Below are 25,223 nucleotides of genomic sequence, written 5' to 3' on the forward strand. Positions count from 1 at the left end.
TCAATATTACATGCAATGTTGATAGGTATGGATCTATGGTGAACAACTTAGAAAGTTTATGAACTTTTAGAGTTGATCGATCTAAGTGACACATCCATGTAAGTTTATCACAAGATAACATAATTTCAACCTGTGAGCATGTGCATGTGTGGGGGGGGGGATTTCTCTTTTCTGCAAATTACAACACTTAATGCACCTGTCAGCACTCCAGCTGGTGAGACCAGTTGGGCTGGTCCAAACCAGAAAGTACACTAAAATCAGAGTAACTTCGTACTCGAGCTCTAACGCAAACCAAACTTGGTGACTTGATGCTTCAAAATTCTTCAAGTACTAGCTACTTCACCCTAGCAAAGATCCTATAATCCAAATCATCACTTGACCAAACTTTACTTAATCCCTCATTGCATAGTCACTTGCTTGATTCCTTCATCCTATATTACCTTCTTTGTGCTTAGCTTTGTTTTACCATCAACAATGAATATCGAATTTAAAATTTATGTCTTCATATTTCATGCTTATCTTGCTTTGCAATCACATAACTTTAATAACCCAATTTCTATGATGACAAGCTATAGATAAAAACCACATTTAATATGCATGAACACTTGTTTCTATTTTGCATTGCATGTTGTTTTTCATTCATCAATATATTCCTTTATTTGATTTCATGTCACATGAGCCAATACCATAAACTGATTTACAAATAAACCCTTGCTCAACAACTCATTAACAAACATGTTATTCCTTTAATCATCTTGTCATACAATCCACCAAAACTCATTAGGGGCCTAGTTGCATTTTCAGAATGGACTAAGTGGCATTAGGGAAAAAGAGTCACACGTGATAATAAGGCTAAAATCTAGCCGAATTTGAGCTAAATTTTGCCAAAATGAGGAAATTGAGAAATTAAAATGTGAGACGGTAAAAAATAGTATAAATAGGTGGACAAGGTTAAGGTTAAGACTAGACCATATGAGTGAAGCAAGTTCAAGTATTGTTCAAAAAATTTGAATTTGGGTAGGTGTTTGAAGAAGAAAAATATAATCAATTAGTCATTTTGCAGAGTTTCTAGTTTAAAATGTAGTTAAACAGTGAAGTTGTAGCCAATATAAAAGTTGTAGTATGACTTATGTAGTACAACATAGAAGAAAGTTTGAATAAAAAATTGAAGTATTTGATTTGATATCAAATAGACAAACAGAATAAGATTGTCAATTTTAGGATGAACCTAAAACAATCTAAGTGTTGAAATGCAGTGAAAAAGGTGGAAGTTTGAATGGATTTTAAGTAAAAGTTTGTGAATTAAGTTTGAACAACAACCGCACCTTAATAAAATGGAAAGTATGGAATATTTATCCGTTGGTCAAGCCTTGAACATATTAATCACATGCTGGCATATGAAACTAGTAAACCTATGTAAATAAACCGTTGTTGTTCTGCTCTAGCCGCGAAGAGCTCATAATTAAATTTTATGATAAAATATTGAAAATTTAAGCATATACTCTTAGTGAATTTTTATCATTATCTTGCTCTGAATCTAGTATCACTTGGAGCCCAACAAGGATGATTTCATTGATATCCATTTCCTCTTGTTATCAATTGAAACCACCAACAGCGTTTATCCATTTCCTCTTGTTATCAATTGAAACCACCAACAGCGTTGTATTCTTATCATTATGTTGCTCTGAATCTGGTATCACTTGGAGTCCAACAAGGATGATTTTAGAGATCCCACTGTTCAGAAGACCTAGCTAACACGGTCCTACCTTCACGGATGCCGAAACACTCAAAAGCTTTCACAAGAAGACCAGCAGCATATCACTGAGATTCGAATCCAGACATGTTTCCAGGATCTGTACTGTAGCGCCACATCAAAGTTCGTAGGAAATCGAGATTTTTCACCCCCTTCCAATTAAAATGATTAACGAACAACGGATACATTAAAGCATCTTAGTGGACAAATGGAAGGATGAACGCATAAATTAAGCCAAGAAAATATGCTCGATATCAGAACTAGGTACCAGCTCTCTCCCGCTAATGAACTCTGGAGGGGCCAAGGAGCGGAGGTCACCCGCGGCGGCGGCGGTGGTGGTGGTGGCGACGGTGATTTGGTGGGGAGAAGGTAAACGGCAACTAATTCATGCGCGAGACTCAGCAGGCTTCACGTAGGCGCATGTAGCTCGTAACAAAATGGGCCACCTAGCTTCACGAGCTAATGGCCCAGTTAAAGCTTGAATTCGGGCCCATTATCAAACTGGGTGTTGCTTGTGATGGTCCTGTTATCGAATCTTGAAGGTATATGGCGGTATCATATCAGCAGCAACAGATGCAACCTTCAAGATTTTTATTTATTCCAGAATATTTTTTGTTTTTATCTAGAATATTTTTCCTTTCTTAGAATATTTTGTCATGGAAAAATTTGTTTTCTGTTCAGAACATTTTCTAGTTTTGATGGGACATTTTTATTTTTTCTAGAAACAATTTCTCTTAACATTTTATTCATCCTAGATTTTTTTTAAAAAATTATCCAAATATTTTTCCCCTCCGGAACAACTTTATTATGCTCATAACAATTTTTAATAATGGATTAACAATAGGCCCACTTGATGTCTTTTCTTTTGGTGGAATGATCTACTTGTGAAAATAAATTAGATCACCTGCGTATAGGATCCCCTTAGCTAACTTGTTGTCTCCATCGCAAAAAAAAAACAAATGTTTTCTTTACAAATTCTGCATTAACAACGGATACATAAAGCTTTTCATTGTTACATCTTCAAACACTAAGTAAAACACACTATGAGAAAAAAAAAGTAAATGGAATGGAATTGAAAATCAACAATCAAAGCTCCCACGAATGAAGCACATCAATCACACTCAGAATGCACTACTACGGATCACACGAGCGACCTGTCGGCTGGTGGTGGTGTCTCCCACGGCGCACCCGCCGGCCTGGTTACACCGGTGTGCGTGCACAGCGCCCAGAGCACGGTGATGAACTCGCCGCCCAGCGCCAGGGCCTCCTTGTGCGCCTTCACGTGCAGCTCGCCGGCCGACGGCGCCAGGTACACCGTCAACTCCGTCCAGAGATCCGCCAGCAGCTCCCATACTTGTTCCTCCGCCCCTCGACCTTTGCTTGCCATCTCCATCAGCTTATTCCCCAGCTTCGCCCCCTTGCGGACCACCGTCGTCGTCTCCTCCTCCGGCAGCCCTTGTGCGATACCGACCAGCTTGTCGAAGCGGGTGATCTGCCCAGACGCATGGTACCTCCAACACCCCCCCAGCACGTCCTTGAGCTCGTCCGTTATGTCGCTGTACACGCGCTTGGTGCCCTCCGTGCTGTCGGGGAGCAGCTCCGGAGCCGACGCCACCAGGTACGCGGCGTACCCGGACAGGGTCGTTGCCACCGTACGACGAGCTCCCACCGGGGTCTTCTTCTTCTTCTTCTTCTCCTCCTGTTGCAGCGGGTACTTCACCTCCAGGAGGCTGGTGGCGATGTGCCAGGTGAGGACGACCTCGGCGACGCTCTTGCTCTTGCACGCCTTGGCGACCTCCGGCTGGGACCTGAACTGGCTGTGCTTCTCCAACTGCAGCGTCGACCAGCCGTTGCTAAGAGGGGCATCAGCGTCGGGGCCATCATTGATGTGAGCCACTAGGTATCCCATGATGGACTCCTTCACTTCGATGGGCACGGCCTTCTTCTTAGGCAGCCGCAGCGCCATGGCTGGCAGGCGGCGGCCGAACCCGAGCACGGACGCCTGCTTGAAGCAGAGGTTGGGGCGGCTCATCTTGTTCCGCACCCACAGGATGCGGCGGATGAGCCCGGCCCTGACGCGGCTGTCGCGCCAGCGGCGCTTGGCGGCGTACTCGCAGAGCAGAGATACCGTGAGCCAGTTGGAGAGGATGAAGACGAGGAGCTCCCAGACCTGTTCGTAGAGGAAGGTGAGCAGGAGCAGCATGGTGACGGCGAGATCGACGGCGGTGAAGAGGACATCCGGGTGCCGGGCGACCCCCCTCATGAGGCATCCCAGGACCTTCCGCGTGCCGGTGGAGATGATGTAGTTGTCGGTGGTGATGCTGTGGTACGCGTACGCCACGTCGCCGTTGCCGCAGAGGATGAAGGTGAGGAGGCAGAAGGCCCACACGACGACGGGGAAGAGGATGTAGTTGGCGAGGAAGAAGAAGGGGTTGGAGAGCACAACGGGTAGGACGGAGTGGTAGTACTCGCAGAGGAACTGGATCTCCTCGTAGAACACCTGGAAAAGAGCAGCCGCGACCACGGTGGATTTCAGGTCCTGCGACTCCGAGCTTTGCCGCAGCAACTCCATGCGCAGGCCTCTGAAGATGAGGCTCCGGCAGCTGCTGGTCTCCTCGTCGGTGATGGGGTGGTCCTCAATCCTCCGGCGCAGCAGCTTGTAGAGTGCGAAGGAGAGGCACAGCCGTTTCAGGCTTGGACCTTGGTGGAGCAGGTCGCCCATGTCCGCTCTCCAAATATGGCCAACCGTGACGACGACGTCGTCCTTGAGCTCCAGATGGTAGCCCTCCATGGGGCTGACCTTCATCTCCAGCTCCTCCTCTCCCATCACCGCATACCTGCACTTGTTCAGCAGCTCTGCTCCCTCTTCCTCCCCAGCTCCGAGTCCGACCGCCTGTTGCTGCTCTTGCTTCACGATCTGGGCCATGTACCAGCTCAACTGGTCGGCGTTCTTGCCGTAGGCGAAGGAACGCTTGAGCAGCTCGCTGATGGCGATCCTCTGCAGCAGTTTCGCGGCGGCGAGGACCCACAGGGTGCCGTAGATGGCCTTCTTGCCGGTGCTGCTCAGGCTGTAGAAGACGAGGTAGCCCAGCCAGGCGATGCGGGAGGCGCGGTCGATGGTGCTCGAGTAGGAGGCGGCCTGGGCGCCCACGCTCACCAGGATCGCCTCCACCTTCCTGCGGAGGAGCTCCACGAGAAGCATCCACATGAGGATCGTCCGGGCTCGCAGCGACAGCTCGGTGCCGCCGAGCTGCTGGTAGCTGGCAGCAGCCACGGCGGCGCCTTCGTTCTTGGCCTCGGAGAAGAGGTAGGACATGACGGGGAGGAAGAGGGACAGCGAGGACGAGAGGAAGAGGCGGACGGTGGGGTTGAGGATGGCGCTCACGTCGGAGAACCGGCTGAAGAGGTTGAGGTTGAAGAAGAGCGCGGCGAGCAAGAACATGACCACGGAGGTGAACACCATGGTGGCCTCGTTCCGCTGGTCGGCGTAGGAGGCGGTGAGGTTGTACACGAAGGGATGAAGTACGGCATCGCAGCCATGGCTGGCGTAGCTGTTATGAGTAGTGCTACTAGCATGTGAGCTGTTGGCGAGGAGGAAGATCATCTTTGTTAGATGGCAAATGGGAGTGCGGGCATGCATATATATATATATGGACATCAGCTTATTATATTACTACCCATTGAATTGAGGGAACATGGAATCGCGTGAACGCCAAGAAAATTTCAGGAAAAGAAAGTGAAAGCACCGGTATGTATTGTACATGGCATCGTCGTCTGCTCATCAATATCTTTGTTTTTTTGTCTCTAATTTTGCTTTTTGGCAAATTGAAAGGCTCTGTAACAGCTCTCTCTCTCTCTCTCTCTCTCTCTCTCTCTCTCTCTCTCTCTCTCTCTCTCTCTCTCTCCCTCCCTCCCTCCCTCCCCCCTTTTATATTATCCAAAGTAAAGTTGCCATTTGATTATTGCATCTGCTTATTATTACTTGATCGATATTTCTTTGTTTGCTGGAATGTCTTTCTGCTTTGTCTAAATATACTACTTTGTCTTTTGTGAATTCCAAGGAGCTTCGTTTCATGCTTTCCCCAACATGTCCGGAAGGAATTTGCTTTTTGTTCACCTGCGAGAAATATATTTCTCACGTGTAGCATGTGCTGATTTAATCATTTTGTTTACTTTTATCTTTGGGGAAAGTGATCAGGGAATCAAAGCAAATTTTCTGATTTAATCATTTCATAGAGTTTGTTGGAAGGCTACAAGGTAATTGAGAGCAACAATCCTAGAAGGTTACACATGCTATGCCAGCCCTATCTAATAATTTGTTATATTTTTCACCAACTTGTGCATAGACTAGAAAAGGATAGTATGTAAGAAAATGTCAATGAAAACCAGATTTGTTTGCGCTTGTTATGCCATTTAATATAATTCCTCCATTTCAAAATGTAGGGTGATGTGGTTATTTTATTTTATGCAGTCTCCAAGAAAACACAATAAAACTATAATCACATCAAGCAGTGTTAAACACATCTAGTTATACCAATTCTATGTCACAAAATTAACAAATTGACAATGAACACTACTACATAAAACCCATTATTCCCTAGCAACCACAGCTGTTGTTTCACCAGGAACCGATGACAATACAACAATCACTACTTGTTAGAAAGGAAAAACACTGTCACCGAGGGTTCTTCATAGAACCGGCCAAAGAGAGTTCTTTGAAGTAGTAGTTTCGGCGAAAAAGTTGCTTGTCCAGTTCTATACCAAAAAGTAGCACCGGATTCAATTCCTGAAAATCGGAAATCAGTTCCTTCCTTTAGATGCTTAGATATATATATATATATCACTATTTATTTATAATAAAACCTATCACTGGTGGTTTTTAAATTGATGAACCAGCAGCAAAACCTGAGCCATGGACCCCAAACCTTTGATTTGGTTCCTCGACAATTGTAACCGATCGACCAATCTTAGTCGCATTACATGTTTCATGGAATGAATACGTGTGATTCATTGGGATAGACTAATAATGTAGTGTTTGTTCCAAAAGATATAGACATATATATTATACAACAAATCTAATGGGAATGTATATAAGCAAAACCTGACTAGCTAGCCTAATAGTATATGTTTTCGAAAAGCCTGAGAAACCGAGTTATCAAATCGCATCATGCATATACACCTGCATACCTGTGACTACAGTGCAATGAATTTCAGATAGATGGAGGATGAGTAGCCAGCCCAGGATTAATTAATAATGCAAACAAAAAACAGTGCACTTGAAATTCCAAATGGGAAACAACTGGTTGTTACATGCATATATATATATATATATATATATAAGTCTGTTTCTCCAACACATACACGACGACGTTGCTGAAACAATACACAGGATACAAAAATCACAATTTGACACAGTACATAGGTAGTTGAAGTAAAAGGAATAGGGAAGAAATTAAAGCTGGTACAAAGTACACCGTCGATCGTGCACGCCGGCATCACAATGGATCGATACATATGACCAAGACACGTAGATCATGGCCTGCAATCGACTTGGTCGGTGGCGTAGATCAATTCCTCGTCCATGAGGCCGACGGTGACCGGCTGGCACTTGTAGCTCTGCAGCACCGTCCTCTGCGTCTTGTTCAGCGGAAAGGAGGTGACGCTCGCGTTCACCTGCACCATGACGCTGAACCTGTACGCCCCGGGGTAGTTGTCCCAGATGTAGCCGGCGTTCGCGTCCTTGAACCGCTTCTGCAGCGTGATCGTCGTCTGCGGCTGCACGGTGAAGTTGTCCAGCTCCAGCCTGCCGATCAGCCCGTACGGGGCCTGCACGTCGAAGAGGCTCACGGTGATGTTGTCGCAGACGATCCTGGTGCGGCCGCCGGGGTTCTTGGCGATCAGGATCACACGGAGGCTCGTCGCCTTCGCCTTCTTCAGCGTCACCTGAGCAGGCCGTTGGTGACCTTCTCCAGGACAGCCAAGGAGGCATTCCTTGGGAAGTCCGCCGCCTAGATCGGCTGATGATCCTATCGCCGGTTCTACTGCCTTGCTAATGGAGATTGGCTGATTCTCATTCCCTGACCCCACGTTTGGCACTGCCGTCCGCTCCCACAGGTTGTCGGCGCCGATGAAGCCGTTGTTGACGGAGAGGCGGACGTCTTCGGAGCGGAGCACGGCGTGGATCACCAGCGCGATCACAGCGATGGCGAGCAAGGTGACCGCCGCCGCCATCGCGTAGCGCACTATCTCCAGGCAACTTGTGTAGTGCTCGCCGTCGTCGTCGCCTGCGATAGTATACTTTATGTCACTCATCTTGCTGCACGCTTGGTTTCGCTCGCTCTTTAACGGCTACAAGATTGTAATCAGCAGTGAGCAACGGATCGGAGGAAGAAGAAGATGTGTGTGTACTCATGCATGCTGCAGACCCATGCATAGCTATAAGAACTAGGGGGCTTAGCTTCTTGTGCCATACAAAAGTAGCGCTAGACATTGCTCACGCAAGCAGGTGCATTATAATTAAACACATCTTTTTGGGGTAAGAATTAAGCACCTCAGAAAACCATGCATGCATACAATGCAAAATGGACAGAGTACTTTAAGTTTGAGTCAGCACCAAGCAACGGACGATGCTGACAAAAAAAAAGGGCAAAGGGATGAAATTAGAAGCATACTACTTTATTCGTATTCTTCAGCTGTAACAACGTACTTTACTAAAGGAGATGACAATGATTCGGCTACTTTATTATCATCTGAAGTTGGCAACCCAACTATGTATTTGATTTTGATCCCGGGTTCATTTTCGTTCGATGGTTTGGGAGTGACACGGTAGCAGTTTTTCCTCTAGATTAATTAGAAGATTCCTTTTGCAAACTAGGCCAGCCTAGCTATCATTTTCTCTCCTCTCTCCTCCTATTGCCGGCAACTTTTGCTTTCTGTGCACAGAGAGACGCATCATGTGGCTAAAGAGATGGCTGGGCACGCTTGATAATCTTGGTCCTTACTAATCCATATAGTGATCAGTTGGTTATGATTTGCTGAGCAACAAATCAGAGGCCAGATGTTTTCATTTATCGTGAGAATTTTTAGCATTTATCTTTTTTTTTCCTTCCCTCACTGCTATTGGATTTCTGTGGGGTTTCCAGCCGGTGAGCCTCCAAGTCCAGCTAGCTAGTGAGTGTATATAAAGATAGGCAATGAACTGCCCTATATATAGTTGCTGATGACAAGCAAAACCTGGCAAGCCATCTACCTCTGCCATGGCGATTTTTCATATCCCTCCTCCAAGAAAATGGAGCCACAAGCACATCATTCTTGTAACCCTGGTAGGATCCCTGGTCTTCATCGCCATCACCGCCGCCATTGCCATCAGCCTCTCCCCCGCCCACATCTTCTTCTCCATCAAAGACCCGACGTTCGCCAACAAAGCCGATGAAGACACCAAGTTCTACAACTTCACCCTCGTGGTCAACAACAGCAGCCCCGGCATGGAGGTGCACTACGGCGCCCTGAGCGCCGAGCTGTGGTACAGCGACAAGGCACGGGTGCCGGCCAAGGTCGACCGCGGCGCGCTCCTGGACGACGGCACGAGGCAGCCGCCGCGGAACGTGACCAGCATCGCCGTGTCGGCCGACGGAGGCACCAACGGGAACGGGATTGAGTGGCCCAACTGCACGGTGCTGGTGACGGCCAGTGTGTGGTTCAAGTCTAGGTGGTGGATCAGCACGAGGTGGTACGACGTGAGGGCCAACTGCACGCCGGTGAACTTTGGCAGTCATAGCACCAGTCCCGTCAGTTGTGAATAAGTCTGATGATCTCGGCTTGTTTGTATTGTTTAATTTTCCAGTTATCTTATTATTTTTGGAATATGTTTCTGGTCATCATCATCATCATGTTCTTTTATCCACGGCGTACGTCCTTGTTTTGATGCATTGCTTGGCACTTCACAGATCTTTGTTATATATGAGCCATGTATTGACACAAATGAAATGGAACATGATCATTGAAGGGGTCATCTGGGACCATATGGACCTGCTTTTCTTTAGAGAAGTGCTAAATTATTAAGGACATGAACTTGTGATACAAGGGAGGACATGGTTCCTCTCTTCTCTTGCGACTCTATCTGATAATAGATGATGTAGGGTTCTGTCTATGGAGCTTTACATACCTTTTGCTGCAAAATGAAAGAAACGATTTGTACTAGCTCCTTCACTCATATGTATCATCTAGTAAAGGAAAAGAAAAACAATGAATAATGTAAAAGACAGAGCAAAGCCAATAGTCTTGCTTAAAGTAAATAGATCCACACTGCTCTCTTGTGTGCTCGATAGAGAAGGTTAATACTTGCTGACTCGTCGTTTCTTCAATGAAAAGCAATATCCAAGGCAGAGAAGAGAACACACTGATAACGCAGACAAGGCCTGGCAGAATTTTGACAGAGGCACCAGAACTAAACCTAACAGGTAATGACCATCATCAGACAAATTTTGGAACACACCAGAGCAGCTACCCAGTTGCTACCAAGTTCATATAATTCTAAAAAACAATGAGTTAAAGCGACATAATTCATGGAACTTTGAAATCTCACGGAGCTAATCTGTTGCTTCACTTCTCTAGCATCCATTCGGTCCACAGATCCAATGGATACGGTTGGAACTGCCATCAGCAACACGAACTTGCTATAATTAGAACCAAATATCTCACAAGAACTCAAGGCATCATTCTGCCTTTACAGCTTCCTGTCTTGCCCTTACCGCTTCTTCATAACCCGGTAAGAATCGAAGCAAACCAAGGATTTGTTCAATGTTTGCATTCCCTGGGCCAAACTCTCGCTCCGCCCATGCCTTTGCTGCTATAAAGCAATCCGCGGTAACCTCAAGGAGCTCAGCATGTGCTTCATCGTCCTCTTCTTCTTCCTCTTCACCCTCCTCCTCCTCCTCCTCCTCCTCCTCCTCCTCCTCTTCCTCTTCTTCCCCATCTCCTCCCTCTACCTCCCCTTCTTCCTCTCCATCTTCCTCATCACTTTCTTCTTCTTCATCATCTTTGGTAAAGATATAATGAGCATGAAAACCACAGCAGCAAAGACACTAATCACATAGCGTTCCCTTGCATTTCTTAGTACAAGCCCATCTTTCTTATTTAGGTATGAACATGCCCGAGAAGACTTTCTTTTGTTGTTCCTGCCAGCCCTGACACCATCTCCATCGGTGCGCGAGCATGTGTCTGAAGGTTCGTCCGCCATTTCTACAAATAAAAATAGCTACATAAAGATTAAAATAGGTATGTGCATTCCAGTCGATTTCCTTCTGCAAGATGATGACTGCTTCCAGTAAGAACTAAGAACTGAATTTTGCACCTCTATACACATACCAAATATCTAGAACACTAACAGTAACGAGGAACCATTCTAAGATAGAGATAGGAGATTTGGACGTACAAATTCCCACAGCAATACCCAAGGGCCTACTTGGTGGGTGGGTTGGGGGGGGGGGGGTGGGGTTGTATTAGTTTTTGAACTAAATACAAGAACTAGTAATGGACGTGTGTAATAATCAATCAAAAAGACTAGAAATTTGGGCTCGTTTTCATGAGTAAGGATTCGATTGGATTTCCGTTCACTCTGGGCGTTCGGGATTACCTGAAGTTTCGGTTCGGGTAATTCGGGATTTTTGTAGTTCGGGACTTGAAAATTGATACCCGAAGTTGTACCCAAAATTTCGGGTACCCGATATTTCGGGTTCCCGATATTTTGGGTTCGGTATTCGGGTTACCCGTTTATCCGAACGTACATATATTATATCTCAACGACTCAACATTTCAGTATGAAAAATAAAATTCATTTCAGCAGCAGCAATACGGTAGTTCAAAATTTCAGCACCATTACAGCAGTAAATTAATAATACACTAAGAATTAAGATCAATGGAGTTGCTTCCCATTATCGTTGTTGGTGTCCTTGAAGTAGAAGCTTGTTCTTTCCCTTTTTCTTTCCTTTTGACTTCAAACTCATCAATTAATTCTGTAAGAAGTAAACATCATGTCAATATGGAAAAAAGATAGTAATAATTTATTTAATATATATGCAGAAATGATATATTGATGTACCTTGTTCCAACATAGTTAATTCCTCAATATTCTCTTTAATGTCAAGCGGTATTGACCATCTCAACCAATCTTGTGTGCATACCAATGATTCAAGCATAAATGGAGTAAGAGAGCTTCGAAAGTCATCTAAAATACGTCCACTAGTGCTAAATGCAGATTCTGAAGCTACCGTTGAGATAGGTATAGCAAGCACATCACGGGCCAAGCGAGACAAAATTGGAAACCTTTGCTCAGATGCCTTCCACCAAAGTAAAAGATCAAGCTTCATTTCCATATCTTCTGTTTCTTCAGCAAGATATTTATCAAGCTCAGATTTAGTGTTATTGCTTGAACCGTTGCCTAGCTTCATTCTCTTAGCAACAACCTCTTTCAACTTGCCTCCTCTTCCTCCCTTTGATGCTATTGGATCAGTAACATTAGTTGCCTCTTCACTTGGACTATACATTCTTCTATATTCTTCAAACAAATCACGAACACAGGTGTTAATTTCTTCCCAAACTAGATGTCCCCTTTCCTCACCAAATATCTCTTCAACAGTTATCTTTGTGTACATAGATAACTTGTATCTTGGATCAAGACATCCAGCAACAAACATTAGCAAATTGAGGTTCTCTTTCTCCTTCTCCTTTCCATTTCTGCTGCTGTTCATATTCCCATTTCTGCTATTGTTCCAAACTCCCCAATATTTATCAAATTTATCTTTCATTCTTCTGCCCATAGCTGATTGTAGAACATCTGTACTATTCAGCCAAAATTGAATCAACAAATGCACTTCTCCAATCTCATGAAAAAATGTATGGGAAGTGATCTCTAATGTAGTAGAGACACGGACAGTGAGATCATGAAAATGCTCCAGAAAATCTGCCATCTTCTGTACATTTTGCCAATCAGTTTTATCTGGATGACCAACTCCATCCCTTAATTCAGATAGATCAATTACATAGCTCATATCCTCTTCTGCGAACCTTGTGAACACCTTCTCATAAACAAGTGCAGCTTTCAACATTAGGTACGTGGAGTTCCATCTTGTTGGAACATCAATTTTCAGAAACGGTTTGTTGGTCAGCTTTTCTTCCTCTACAATCTCTTTAAATTTGACTATTCTTGAACCACCATTTCTGATATACCTAACAGCAGCTCTAACACGCTTTACAGAGACATCCACTTCTTTTAAGCCATCTTGCACGATGAGATTAATAATGTGTGCTGCACACCTCATGTGCAAATACTTGCCATTAGCTAGATTGGTCCTCATCAATTGCCTTCTGACATAAGCCATACCTGTATCATTTGCACTGGCATTGTCAACTGTTATAGTCATTACTCTATCTAAACCCCATTCAGACATGCATCTCATCACATTTTTTCCTATATCATCACCTTTATGACCCTTCACCATGAAAAAACCAATAACCTTCTTATGTAGCCTCCAACTGTCATCAATAAAACTAACTGTTACGGTCATATAGCTATCCAATTGCTGAGAAGTCCAACAATCTGTAGTTAAGCAAATCCTTTGACAAGAATCTTTGAAAAACTTCTTTAGTTTTGCTTTCTCTTGGAAGAAACAACGCACAACATCTCTAGTGCATGTTCTTCTAGATGGAAGTTGGAAACGTGGGCATGCTTTTGCCATAAACTTTCTCAATCCTGGTTTCTCACCAAAGCAAAAGGGTTGTTCATCCTCTATAACCATCTCAGCAAATGCAGCCCTAAGTTCATCTTGATCAAACCTCCAAGTGACGACACCTTCACCTTGAGTTGCTTGTAGAGTGCCCTGTGTTGGATCTTTAGCAAATTTGTGTGGATTGCGCTTGCAAACATTGAAATGCTTCTTCAAAGAAGATGTACCATTAGATTTTGAGTCTGCCTTCAATATACAGCTGCAATACTTACACTTGGCACTTCTAACAATCTTTTTGTCATCTCTAATCTTAATAAAGTGATCCCACATCTTTGACCTTGATGCTATCTCCTTCCTCCCTGCTCCATCTTCATTGCAGTCAAGCTCAACAACATCTTGTTCAACAACTAACCCCTGCGAAGATGATGCTGTAACTGCAACTGCATTTTGATTAATCTGTGATGCCTGAGTATCCACTACTATTGAGTCAATCTCCATCTCCGTTTGCGAACCAGGTTCGGACATCTAAATGACAATAACGAAAACAACAGTCACTAAATCAGGATTAAAAGTAGAAATAATGGACTCAATGCTAACCATAAATTCAAGAAACAGAATGTATGTACATTCAAGAAACAGAATTCCTGAGATGCTAAATCGATCATTATAGATTTATAGCTGAACGTATGTACATTCAAGAAACAGAATTCCCCAATTCAAGAAACAGAATTCACCTGCACCTGGGGTCCTGGACTCCTGGGCGGGCGCCGGGCGTCCTTGCTCCTTGCCTCCTTGGACCTTGGCTGGCTCCTTGCCCAGGGCAGGCCGGCAGGGCTCCTTGCCCAGGGGCGCGGGCGAGGGCGCGGCCACGCGGGGCGCGCGGCGCAGGCGCCGGGCGGGGCCGCGGGCGAGGGCGCGGCCACGCGGCGCGGGCGCCGGGCGGGGCCGCGGGCTAGGGCACGGCCACGCGGGGCACGCGGCGCGGGCGGGGCCGCGGGAGCCGGGAGGCGGCGCGGTGAGGAAGGGGGGAGGAGGCGGGCGTGGACGCGTGGTGGGGGCCGGACCGCCGAAGAGGCGGAGATGGCCGCGGCGGCAGCGGCGGGTGAGGCCGTGAGGGGGCCGGAGAGGCGGACTTCGGGGAGGGAGATCCGGAGCGGAGGCCGGAGCTGCGGAGAGCCGGAGATGGATGCGCACCGCAATCCGCATGGCCGGCCGCATGGGGATTCATGGGCACTTACTTGGGCAGGCGGACCGGCAGTGGCGGAGGGAGAATCGAGGTCGATGGAAGCCGGAAGGGCGGAAGGTGGAAGCGGAAGGGCCATCTGCATTGATTACGGGGACTCGGGGAGACGGGGAGACGGAGATGGGCAGTGCCTCGGTCCTTTCGGGAGTTCGGGTACCGGGAGTTGGTACCCGAATTGTCCCGATCTAACTTCGGGATTTCTGATCTGATGCCCGAAATATGATTTCGGATTTCGGTCTTCGGTTACTTCGGGTACGGGTTTAGGATTTTTCGGGATCGGTGTTCGGGTCCGGGATTTATGCCCGGATTGAATTTCCGTGGCCCCTTAGTTCGATGTGACGGCGAGCCGTAGAACGGATTCCCCCCAAGCCGATTGCAACACGGAAGAATCAAGAAAGCAGAGACAAGCCGATCCAGAAACGGGGTGAGGGAGACGCACGTACCGGATCAGATCTCGGCAGTGGCACTCCGGCAGGTCACCGGCGGTGACGGCGGCGATTTGATGCGGGGAAGATTCGAGAGATTGAGGACTCGAGGAGCCAAACCGCGCCAAGATTTCCCCTTTTCAGAGCAAGCCGCGGCAACTGACGACCGCAGCGGACCAAAGTGGGCTGTGGCCTTTGATATCACAACCTTAGCCAACACTCTCGAAATGCGGCCCATCAGCGGCCCTGACGGGCGGGCGCCTCGTCGTCTCCGACGAGCCAACCCCAGCCAGGCAGCCACACCAACCCGTGACCAACCAGAGCAGAGGCAGCTCTCTTGGCGTGCTCACCTCAGCTCAGCTTGCCTCGGCTTGTTCCAAGATTTTCCCTCACCTGCTCGATATCTCTCTCCTTCCCCATCCCACCGTAAGGACAAGGGACAGAGAAGCAAGAAGGGTAGAGCAAGAGCGCCCGTCCGCGGTCGTCCATGGCGGGGGTGGCCAAGCAGCTCTTCGCCGCGTCCGAGGTCGCCCTCCACTCCTCCAGGAAGGACTGCTGGGTCGCCATCGGCGGAAAGGTCAGCGAGAAGGAGATCTTTCTTGTACCTTTCTCTTGGTTCGCTGGGGGAGACAGAGATCTGATTCGACTTTGTCAGACTCTGATGATTTTGGTGGCCTGTCTGGTTGGTTTCAGGTTTATGATGTGACCAAGTTCTTGGAGGACCACCCTGGGGGAGAGGATGTACTCCTCCATGCATCAGGTAGGCTAAGATTGTGCTCCTTGGCTCCCTGCCTTTGCTTTAGTTTTCTTTCGTCTGCTTCATTGTTTTGCATGCTTATCTGTTCACAAAACTGTAATCCGTGTAGGAAATCATTTTGCTAGATCAATTTCATCATTTCTTATTACCGCTTCAAACTTTTATGCAAACTGAAGTACTGAATTTCATTTTTGGAAGTTCCGTAACCGATACATGAGAAATCAGGTTGTAAAATTCCGTAGAAGGTGGTACTTAGGATGGTCCAAAAATGTGCTAAATACACTCGAGTTGCTTATTTGTGTTCCAGGACCCCTGGTTAGTATAAAAGGATTTAAGGTCTGTTTGGTTGCCTGCCGACGGCGCCACACCGCGCCTAAGGTGCGGCGGCCGATTCGGCCGCCACACCTGCGTCGCGAGATGTGTGGCGTGGCGCGGCATCCGAGGCAGGCAACCAAACACGCCTTTAACCTGTTCTGATATGTTATCACCATGCTATCCATGACAAAATATCTGGTAGGCTTAGAAAGAATCAATAGCTGGATGGATTCAAATGTCGACAAAAAGTAAAACTCAAATCTGAGTATGCCAAAGCTGCTTGCCAACAGTGAGACTAGTGGGTCATGTTGGAACTATGTTTGCCCAGAAGAACCAATGCATGGAAGCTAACATGTTCTTTATTTCGAATGTTGCTTTCATCTAGGTCAAATCATCAAGCCTTTCAAATTGTGCGAACTTTGTCTTCCCAAATGAAACCGGTGCACTGGTTCCACTATACTTGTTCCTTTTAGATTACAAATTTTATCTGAATTTAACTGAAGAACCAAAACTGTAATGTAATGTTTACACTTACTATATCGATTTGAACAAGATACTTCCATAACTGGAATTATGCTAAGCTTGGTTTCCTCTGGCTGTCATAAATTCTTGAAGCCTCTGGGGATGCCACGGAGGCATTTGAAGAGGTGGGACACAGCACGTCGGCCATCAGCATGATGGACAGCTTCCTGATCGGAAGCATCAAGGGCTACGTGCCTCCAAGTGCATCAAAGGCCACAGGTGCTTGGGGCCTGGATGCGCCACCAAATTCCAGGTCGATGCAAGGGAACAAAGGCCCTCCGAATCCGAATACATTCCTGGACTTCCTACTCCCATTATTTGTGCTTGGCCTGGCATCTGCAGCTTGGTATTACCTAACCTTCATCTCCAAGAACCATTAAATTCAGTGAGGCTTGGAATTATTGCTCACTATTAGATTGCTAGGGTTATATAAGCAAAATATATAAAGAAGGTAAACCTTGTCTTACAGTAACTTGAGGTTACTGGCTATGTTTTAGAGAGACAGAGAAGAGAAAGAAATGATTGTATTTTGCTTAATCTTCACGAAGTTGTAGTTTTCTTGGAAATCCTGTTCTTGCATGTAACACCTATGTCAACACACAGATGTATGAATGAGACAATTTGTCCTTATTTTTGCTTGGGATGCCTTTTCTTGTGAAAAATCTTAGTTTTGTGGTGAAAGATCCGGATGATATTATATATGCACATTGTATGTATCAACTCATCAAGAGATCACAAAGATACTATATGTGCGCATGAGGAGATGATGGTTGCATAAGTTTTTCTTTTTGGACCAACTATGAAGATTAATGGCTGAGAGATACTGTCAAACCTAGAATTTAGATCAGCTGAAGAGTTGCTTTATGTAAAGGCCAGCTCCAAGAAGGTAAAGACTTTCATATCCTAACTAGTCAATAATCCAAAATCTAGACTAACAAGCCTGTCATTACAGTTACAAAACTGCAACTTGATTGATACATTATTATATTTGCTGCATAGTTGTCGACCTTGACTATGACATAGTCATATAAGCTTTCTTAGCTCATTTACTTCAAAAATGCATGGGATAAGAATAATATAGGTTGCTATTGCTCTTTGACTTATTTTTCCTCTTTAGCTGGATCCCCACTAGAAAGGATATTCTCTCCAAAAAAAATAGAAAGCATATTTTAATTACTTCTTACTCCATGAGTTTCCTCCTGCCTTGTGCTGTGTATTATCCTTATCACCAGTCTATCATGACACATCAGAAGTTTTAACATTATCAATAATGATATACAACTCATTAAGAAGCGATAAGAAAGAGAAATGAAATTTGTCAAAGGATGCATTATGCAACACATATATAAACATTTGTCAGTAATGAATGATTTCCATTACAGTTATAGCAAACATTTTATACCTTATAGATGGCCATGCTTACCATCACCAAGAGTTGTCACAAATACTAAAACAATTTACTTGAACAAAAACCATCGGATGACATCAGATGATAGATGCCAGTTGCTGATGACTAAGTCCCAAGACATTCTTTGGCCTCGTCATTTGCGAAATATTTCGAAGGACATACCTCACAGGCTTGTGCCAAGAACATCCTCCTCTCCCTGGCTGCTTAATTCCTCCTCTGCATGAGAGCAAAAATGGATGGCCTCATCCCCTTCGTCCTCAAGGCTCTGAAGAAGAAGAAGGCCATGAAGCACTACCGCTCCCTCTCCTCCTCCGACCACCTGGCGCACTTCGATGTCACAGAGCCCTCGCCCCAGGGTTCCCTCTTCATGACGCCTCAGCATCCCAGGGCTCCCAGATGGCATGGCGGCGACGCGAACAACTTCATGACGCCTCAGCACCCCAGGGCGTCAAGATGGCTTGATGTTGATGAAGGCGATGGCAACGGTGAGCCTTCTGCTGCTGCTGCAGTTCCGGCGGCTGTGGTGCCACCTGTGGCGCGCGCCAAGAGCAGCAGCACGCGGCTCCTGCCCGTCATGGAGCCGCCGCCGCTCAACGCCGGCCATGAGCGGGGGCTCAGGTACGGTCGGAGCTGCCATGGCGGTAAGTGACCAAGAGTTTGGGCTTGGTGGTGGAGATGGTTGTACTTGTACAGTTGGCTGGCAATGCAAGGAGAGATGGTAATTTAGATTATTAACATGCCATGTAACGTTAGCACACACTATGTTCATGATGCTGGGATTACAAAAAACTCGCCGTTTTTTTTTTGTTGATAATTCAGCGAATTGTTTTGATGGGTGTCGCTTCATGGGATAGTAGTTGACTTGTCTTCCTTCAGTCTCGGACGCTGTGATTACCGGGTTTGCGGAGTCAATCCAATAGACAAGAAACGAAGCAAAGCAATCTTTTTTTACATTATAGTCATTGATCCCTCTCTTGAGCTCCTTTTTCCTCCGGTATGGTCGCAAATTATGTTGTGAATATACAACAAACCAAACAAAATGCCTTTGTTTTGTTGAACTAAATGTTGATCAATTGTGTGTCGCTAGTTTCTGGCCTTATCTTTAACTAAGGGCCACTGGTGAGAGGAAGGAGGCCTTTTCCTCGTCACCTGGTGGTATCTTGAGTATGGATCCTTGAAGCTTTTGTTTGATTTCATTTTTCCTTAACCAGCATGATAAAGCTAGAATGGGAAAACAGTGCTATGGATATAGCAGGAAAAACATGTTTTTGAAGAGATCAGGGTAGTTATATATCACTAGTAGCTATGGCAGGAAAACATTGATGGATACTATTACTGGCAGTTTATATTATGAGCTGACAGTAATAATTAGAAAAACAACATGTTTACTATCTGTTTAAAAACATTGGAATGGTGCCAGTTATAAACAGAGAGACGCAGAGTACTGTAGTAGTGATACAGGAGGAACGCATCCAGCAAGATTACGTAACTACGAATTTCTCCACTACAGCACAACAAAATATCACCTATCAAAGGTAGCAAAATTACAGATCTGCTCGGAGAAGTCTGGTCACACTTTGTATCCATATCTTTGGAGCAAAAAACCACTGACACACACTCTAGATACACCGCTCATTGAGCCCTATTTGTAGTTACAAGTGTTCTATGCACTACAAAACTCTTTGTGTGGACTGGCACTCTCTCAACTTGACAGCCACTTCCAACAGCTGCTCAGATGAGCCGAGCCACAGAAGCAGAACTATCTTTTAGGTACAGTCAAATGAGAATGCGGGAAATCTTCTATTTCCTCTTTGTATTGTATACATCAACTCCGCCATTTGTGCTGTGTCTGTGCGACGGAGGCGATTCATCATGTTTGGTATCAGTCAATAAAACATGGCGTTAGCTTTGTCAGACAAGAGGAGCGGACAGTGTGTCAGGAGGATAAACGGAGTGCTATCTCATGGAGGAGCAATCTCTTCTGAGCTGCGTCGATCACACCATTGCACTCAGCATTGACGAGGACCTCACTCATGATTGCTGCGGCATGACCAGTGGGCTCTTCAGATGTCCTTCTCAACATGAACATCTGCACAACATTAAGACAGTCCATTAAGCTGTTCTATTAAGTTTACGCCAGGTGCTGAAATTGACATGAAGTTCATTAGCCAGTTGCCCAGTTTCTACTTTACGTTGATTAACCAACTAATAATTGAGAAAAGGTTAGTAATTTAAGCTCTCACAGTTACAGTTGGTGTTTGAAAATACAAACAGAAATCACAACTTCAAGAGATCCGTTGAATAAGCTCACACTAAACCACAATTAGTTATTTCATCATCTGGAGAAGCTCCCTAACATGCAGAATGAAAACATATGCAAACAACACTACCATGCAACCATAGTTCCTAGAGAGGCAAAGTACCTGTCCACGATGAGAAATCTCAAGGCAGCCAGGTGGCTGGATCCATGGTTCACCATCAACCTGAACAGGGAATGAACTGTGGAGGTGCAATCTGATGACCTTTCCTTGGGCCAACCGGTGTGCCCTTGAAAGTCCGACCTATCAACCATGGAAGAATTGTTGTAAGATGCTACTTAAGGAACAGCACCAGACCTGGAAAATGGAAGACAGAATAATTGAAACATTTTAGATAATCAGTATCAGTACCTGCAGTTTGCCTAGATGCCATGTCCCCGATATACAGACCACCTCAAGCATTTTGTCATGAATTGATTGCAAACTGAAATCATCATCATGGTCATTGTCGTTCTGCCAAAGATCAACACCCCCCATGTAGCTAGGGATATTCATAACAATCACACCTTCTGCATCCTGATGAGGATACCACATAAGCAAGTTCCTCCAAACCTAAATAAAAAAAGCAGTGACAGATGAAACATATAAAGCAGGTTACCTCCGGAATTTCAATGTTCTTTCCATCAACTTCGAGGCTAACATGCCATGGTAAATCAGAACACGATCTGTCCATCATATCCTTAGCACCTTCTCTTGCATATATCAGCTTGTTGACAAACTGCATTGAGAAAATTAATACATTTATGTTTTAAAAAAGTCCATTTTACTCCCCTCAACAATTCACTTTGTCTACTTAACCCCCTAAACAAAATTTAGGCTCAAGCTACTACCCCAAACTATTTCAATTGGTCCAATCTACCCCCTAATAAGATTTCTCTTTTTTATTTCTCCACTTACAAGTGGAATTTGAACTTTAAATTTTGCAATGTAACTTATAATATGATGCCCTATGCTAGAAAAATACATTATGATTTTTTTCATGAATATTTTTCATGCAGAATTGTATTTTTTGTGATAAATTTCGTGTTAAATGTTTCCAAATTATGAAAATAACCATGAAAAATTCTTAATGCATTTTTTAACATATGACATCATGTTCTCTATCCACTCACAAAATTTGAACTTAAAATTCAATTCATACACGGAGAAAAAAAAAAGAGAAATATCATTAGAGGGTAGATTGGACTAATTGAAATTGTTGGGGGAGTAAATTGAGCCTAAATTTTGCTCAGGGGGTTAAGCAGACAAGGTGAATTGTTGAAGGGAGTAAAATGGACTTTTTCCTTTATGTTTTCTACCGAAATATATGGTAAGCATAGAAGATAATATATTCACAACTGTTAAGAATGCACAGATTTCTCGGTAGTTCTCCAGGAATTCACAAGAAATAGTTCATTTCCTACAGAAGTATTCGAACATGCCATGTCTTAAGAGTAAACTGTAAAAGAAAATAAATTGCATTTCCCTACCTGGCTGCAAAATTGATCTGGTTTTTCCTCCCTACTAGTGTGGAAGTCATAAGCAACCTTTGCATCACATCCAATACCTACAGGACAGAACAAATAAATAATATTTTTAGCATCTTCTGACTGAAGTAATACATGTATGTATTAATACTAGAAACTGTTGAGTAAGATGGTGGAGTTGAAGGAGGAAACTTACCTAAATAATTAGTCATAAATTTTACTTGCTTGGTGCATTGACCTTCTGTTCCATTCTTCTCTTTAATGGCTACATTCCAGCGATCAAGCACTGTAACTGCTGCATGGTCAACATCATTTAAAAGTGCACATATTCCTCCTTGTCGCTCAACAGAAGATAAACCCCCGCCCCAGCGCATAACACGTGATAGGTCATTTCCTGTTCCCAAAGGAAGGATGGCAACAGGGGGAGGAGATTCATAGTTCTGCTTTTCAATGGAATCAAGAACCCAAGCTACAGTTCCATCCCCGCCACAAACAAGGATTCTGAAGTGTTTCACATTGTGGAATAGATGCAATCCAACTTCAGGACCCTGAGAAGCGCTTAGCTCAAATATCTGAAACAAGGATTGGAATAATTAGCAAAGCTAAAAGTATTAATTCTGCTAGAATCAACAGTGCCGGTGAAGGAATTAATGAGCCACCTGTGTTTCAATTAAAATACAAACAGATAGATTTTTATAACCAAATTAAAATACAAATGCCCCCCCCCCCAACCACCACCACCAAAAAAAAAGAAACATGAGCAAGATACAAATAGAGAAGCACTAGATATCAACAGAGTTATCCTGTACTTATATTTGGCAGGACAATTGCTAGTTATCCGGTACTTATATTATGCAGGACAATTGCAACATGTATCCAGAACTGCTGAACAACCTAAGTAAATTGATGGTTACATCATTTCTGATGATCTATTCTCATAAAAAGCTAGAACTTGTGAAAGAGTTTATTTGACTCAGCAGCTGATAGAATTATTTTTCTACCTTCTTCTAGCTAGATAATAGAAAGATAGATTACCTGTACAGGATTCAACAACATGTTCAGTCTTCTTCTAAGAGAAGGTCCATTTCGGCCTCCACTCTTGGCATTGATGAAAACCAGCAGTGGCCTTGAATCTTGCGGTAAATCAACAAGTTCATACTTCCTTTTTGCTCCATTAGGAATACCAGATCCATATGTTTGGTTGGCAGAATTTTGAGATAATTTAGGATTTGCCAGTGCATACTTTCCATCCAGGCCCTGCAATCTAGCAAATCCTTCAAGCACTGAATCAAGGATTGAGCTGCTTGTGGGAGTCGGATCTGTCTTGCCACCGGAATGGTTATTCATGCGTTTCTTGCTGCGTGGCCTCCTATCCCGACTTCTTCGTGATGAATTGACAAACCCTTCCTTGATCGAGTTCAACATTCCACTGATTGCTGGACCTTCACTAATTTCTTTCACCGACTGGGGAGGAACAATAAGCCTCCTGAGAAGGCCAAGATCACAAGTGTTCCCTGTCTCCTTCAACAGCTTTGCATGGCAATCAACATGGATCTGCCGCTGGCACCACAGGCAGCGCCATATAGGAGAGACACCGAGGAACGGCACACCGCACGGCTCGTCGCAGTAGTAGCAGAAGGAGGATATCTCCGGGTTGTCGTCCAGCTCGACCCACCTCTCCGACCAGTGGTGCAGCAAGGGGGACACACCAGCCTGCGCGACGCACTTGCAGTCCTTCTCGGCGCCCCTGGAGCAGTAGGAGTGCGCCGCCACCCCGCAAACAGAGCAGCGGTGGACCACGTCGGCCTCGGCGGCCCTGGAGCCCACCACCCCCTGCGCAGAGCCGAGGGACGACAGGCACATGCAGCACGTCGACGGCTGCCCGCCGCGGAAGCAGTCCTCGGTCCACGTGTGGCTGGAGCTCGGGCACCGCAGGGTCTTCCAGGCGGCCCGCTTCTCCCTGGCGGCCGCCTTGGTCCAGTAGAGCGAGGCCTCGCGCTGCAGCCGGAGGAGCGCGTAGATGAGCGCGGCGAGGCCGAAGGAGCCCGCGGTGATGAGCCAGCCGAAGAACTGGAGCCCGGGGGCGTCAAGCAAGCCGGCCATGGCCACCAGCAACGGTCCCACCAGGTCCATAGCAGGTCGCCAGGCTTCCTGCGCTCAGGAGCAGAACCTGCAGTGGCAATTGAAGGGGCAAGGTTAATCCGTGAGTCGAATCGCAAGAACCTCACGTCGCTGGCATACAAAACAAAACTTGCGTGCTACTGTACCCTACGCAACAACGCGGTGGCCGATTTCCCTTGGTTGATCTGGTGATGAGGATAGGAAAGGCATATTTGAACGGGAAGCGATCCCCTCCGGTTCGGCAAGCGAAATCGCATCACCCCCACGGATGACGCCTGGAAACAGGAGCAAAATCCAGCTCCCGCCGGCGAACCTCTCGATCGTACGAGACAGCAAATCAATCCCCCTCCGATGAATCATCGGAGGAATTCAAGCACCCGGATGAACACGGCAAAACAAAACAAATCGAACCGGATCCTAACAGAAAAGGCGGCCCAGCGCGGACGCCAAACAGCGCGGCGGCGGGGGGCTGGATCCGCGCCCGCGCGATCCCCGCCGGGATCCCGCATTCCCCGTCCGCCGCCGCCGCCCGAGGATTCAATCCAATCCAATCCAACCCCCGCAGATTTGGAGGGACATCGCGAGCGCTCACCTCTGGGGCTCTGCGGTCGGGTGGGGACGAGCAAGCAAACCCTTGCTCCGCTCCGCTTGGGTTGGCTTAGCTCGCGCTGCCGTGCGGCTGGGTTCGGCGCTGCGGAGGGGGAGACGGGGGAGGAGAATTCGAAGGTGGTGGGTGGGGGCCCGTCGGCGTCGTGGCGTGCGTTTAAAAAGGAGATGGGGGGACTCGGGGGTACAAGCGCGTCGTCCCCATAGCACTGACAGGGAGGGCTCCTGGGTGTCCTGGGGAACCGGAGCTCCACGCTTTACGTCACTCGTAAACATTTTTGTTTATGTTTAATTGTAAACGGCTCGTGATATTATTTTTTCTCTATTCTTTTAGAAAGCAGATTTTTTTTTCCGGTGAAACTTTTTTAAAGCGTGGTCGTGAATTCTTGCCCGCATTCTTCCGGGCACACAGATATAAGTCTTCTAGATTTATACAGTACATCTTTCTTTTTTACTTTATTATACCGCCAGCCAATGAGGTCATAGTTTCGATGGAATCAAGTGCCGATGTGAGCTTTTGAAATTCAAAATCCAGCACCAGGCTGCCTACCAGAGTACCAGTACAG

General features: G+C 45.8%; 5 protein-coding genes across 10 annotated transcripts; 1 reads left to right on the forward strand and 4 right to left on the reverse strand.

The window, feature by feature from the left end:
• Nucleotides 1-2,742: 2,742 nt before the first annotated feature.
• Nucleotides 2,743-5,357, reverse strand: LOC112884523. The gene has a single exon (XM_025949926.1). The coding sequence runs from the start codon at nt 5,355-5,357 to the stop codon at nt 2,895-2,897; it is 2,463 nt and encodes an 820-aa protein (XP_025805711.1). The 3' UTR covers nt 2,743-2,894.
• A 1,690-nt stretch (nt 5,358-7,047) lies between these two features.
• Nucleotides 7,048-10,698, reverse strand: LOC112886926. Of its 5 annotated transcripts, XM_025952965.1 has the most exons (5): nt 10,504-10,698; nt 10,338-10,405; nt 10,094-10,205; nt 9,918-9,975; nt 7,048-8,037 (listed from the first exon to the last, which is right to left on the reverse strand). In XM_025952965.1, the coding sequence occupies exons 4-5, from the start codon at nt 9,973-9,975 to the stop codon at nt 7,286-7,288; spliced, it is 810 nt and encodes a 269-aa protein (XP_025808750.1). In that variant the 5' UTR covers nt 10,094-10,205; nt 10,338-10,405; nt 10,504-10,698; the 3' UTR covers nt 7,048-7,285. The 5 variants fall into 5 exon arrangements, with proteins under 5 accessions (XP_025808750.1, XP_025808747.1, XP_025808749.1 ...); XM_025952962.1 differs by lacking the exon at nt 10,094-10,205; XM_025952964.1 differs by having other exon boundaries at nt 10,094-10,405.
• Nucleotides 10,699-11,645: 947 nt separating this feature from the next.
• LOC112884615 (zinc finger BED domain-containing protein RICESLEEPER 2-like) lies at nt 11,646-14,352 on the reverse strand. Its single transcript, XM_025950052.1, has 3 exons — nt 14,211-14,352; nt 11,853-14,001; nt 11,646-11,766 (listed from the first exon to the last, which is right to left on the reverse strand). The coding sequence occupies exons 2-3, from the start codon at nt 13,999-14,001 to the stop codon at nt 11,654-11,656; spliced, it is 2,262 nt and encodes a 753-aa protein (XP_025805837.1). The 5' UTR covers nt 14,211-14,352; the 3' UTR covers nt 11,646-11,653.
• Nucleotides 14,353-15,379: 1,027 nt separating this feature from the next.
• Nucleotides 15,380-17,381, forward strand: LOC112884617 (cytochrome b5-like). The gene is made up of 3 exons (XM_025950055.1): nt 15,380-15,721; nt 15,838-15,904; nt 16,832-17,381. Exons 1-3 carry the CDS (start codon nt 15,632-15,634, stop codon nt 17,116-17,118), a joined length of 444 nt encoding a protein of 147 aa, XP_025805840.1. The 5' UTR covers nt 15,380-15,631; the 3' UTR covers nt 17,119-17,381.
• A 2,149-nt stretch (nt 17,382-19,530) lies between these two features.
• Nucleotides 19,531-24,796, reverse strand: LOC112884616 (diacylglycerol kinase 2). 2 transcript variants are annotated; one of them, XM_025950053.1, is made up of 8 exons: nt 24,644-24,796; nt 22,966-24,100; nt 22,127-22,502; nt 21,934-22,010; nt 21,063-21,182; nt 20,816-20,980; nt 20,570-20,707; nt 19,531-20,235 (listed from the first exon to the last, which is right to left on the reverse strand). In XM_025950053.1, the coding sequence occupies exons 2-8, from the start codon at nt 24,061-24,063 to the stop codon at nt 20,083-20,085; spliced, it is 2,127 nt and encodes a 708-aa protein (XP_025805838.1). In that variant the 5' UTR covers nt 24,064-24,100; nt 24,644-24,796; the 3' UTR covers nt 19,531-20,082. The 2 variants fall into 2 exon arrangements, with proteins under 2 accessions (XP_025805838.1, XP_025805839.1); XM_025950054.1 differs by lacking the exon at nt 24,644-24,796 and adding an exon at nt 24,198-24,623.
• Between the last annotated feature and the right edge of the window lie 427 nt (nt 24,797-25,223).

Source organism: Panicum hallii, chromosome 3 (genome assembly GCF_002211085.1).
Source record: "Panicum hallii strain FIL2 chromosome 3, PHallii_v3.1, whole genome shotgun sequence".
Lineage (NCBI taxonomy): Eukaryota > Viridiplantae > Streptophyta > Magnoliopsida > Poales > Poaceae > Panicum > Panicum hallii.

Bases quoted from the DNA above. Each gene is read 5' to 3' on its own strand.
- LOC112884523 (XM_025949926.1), bottom strand. From the start codon at position 5,357: ATGATCTTCCTCCTCGCCAACAGCTCACATGCTAGTAGCACTACTCAT.
- LOC112886926 (XM_025952961.1), bottom strand. From the start codon at position 10,412: ATGGCAGTTCCAACCGTATCCATTGGATCTGTGGACCGAATGGATGCT. The intron at 9,976-10,337 runs GTGAGATTTCAA...TTCCTTTACTAG, and splicing joins TGAAGCAACAGATTAGCTCC to ATGATACATATGAGTGAAGG. The intron at 8,038-9,917 runs GTATGTAAAGCT...ATACTATCGCAG, and splicing joins CTTTCATTTTGCAGCAAAAG to GCGACGACGACGGCGAGCAC.
- LOC112884615 (XM_025950052.1), bottom strand. From the start codon at position 14,001: ATGTCCGAACCTGGTTCGCAAACGGAGATGGAGATTGACTCAATAGTA. The intron at 11,767-11,852 runs GTACATCAATAT...TACTTCTTACAG, and splicing joins ATTAACTATGTTGGAACAAG to AATTAATTGATGAGTTTGAA.
- LOC112884617 (XM_025950055.1), top strand. From the start codon at position 15,632: ATGGCGGGGGTGGCCAAGCAGCTCTTCGCCGCGTCCGAGGTCGCCCTC. The intron at 15,722-15,837 runs GTCAGCGAGAAG...GGTTGGTTTCAG, and splicing joins GGGTCGCCATCGGCGGAAAG to GTTTATGATGTGACCAAGTT. The intron at 15,905-16,831 runs GTAGGCTAAGAT...AAATTCTTGAAG, and splicing joins TGTACTCCTCCATGCATCAG to CCTCTGGGGATGCCACGGAG.
- LOC112884616 (XM_025950053.1), bottom strand. From the start codon at position 24,063: ATGGACCTGGTGGGACCGTTGCTGGTGGCCATGGCCGGCTTGCTTGAC. The intron at 20,981-21,062 runs GTAACCTGCTTT...TATCCTCATCAG, and splicing joins AGAACATTGAAATTCCGGAG to GATGCAGAAGGTGTGATTGT. The intron at 20,708-20,815 runs GTACTGATACTG...CATGGTTGATAG, and splicing joins GGCATCTAGGCAAACTGCAG to GTCGGACTTTCAAGGGCACA.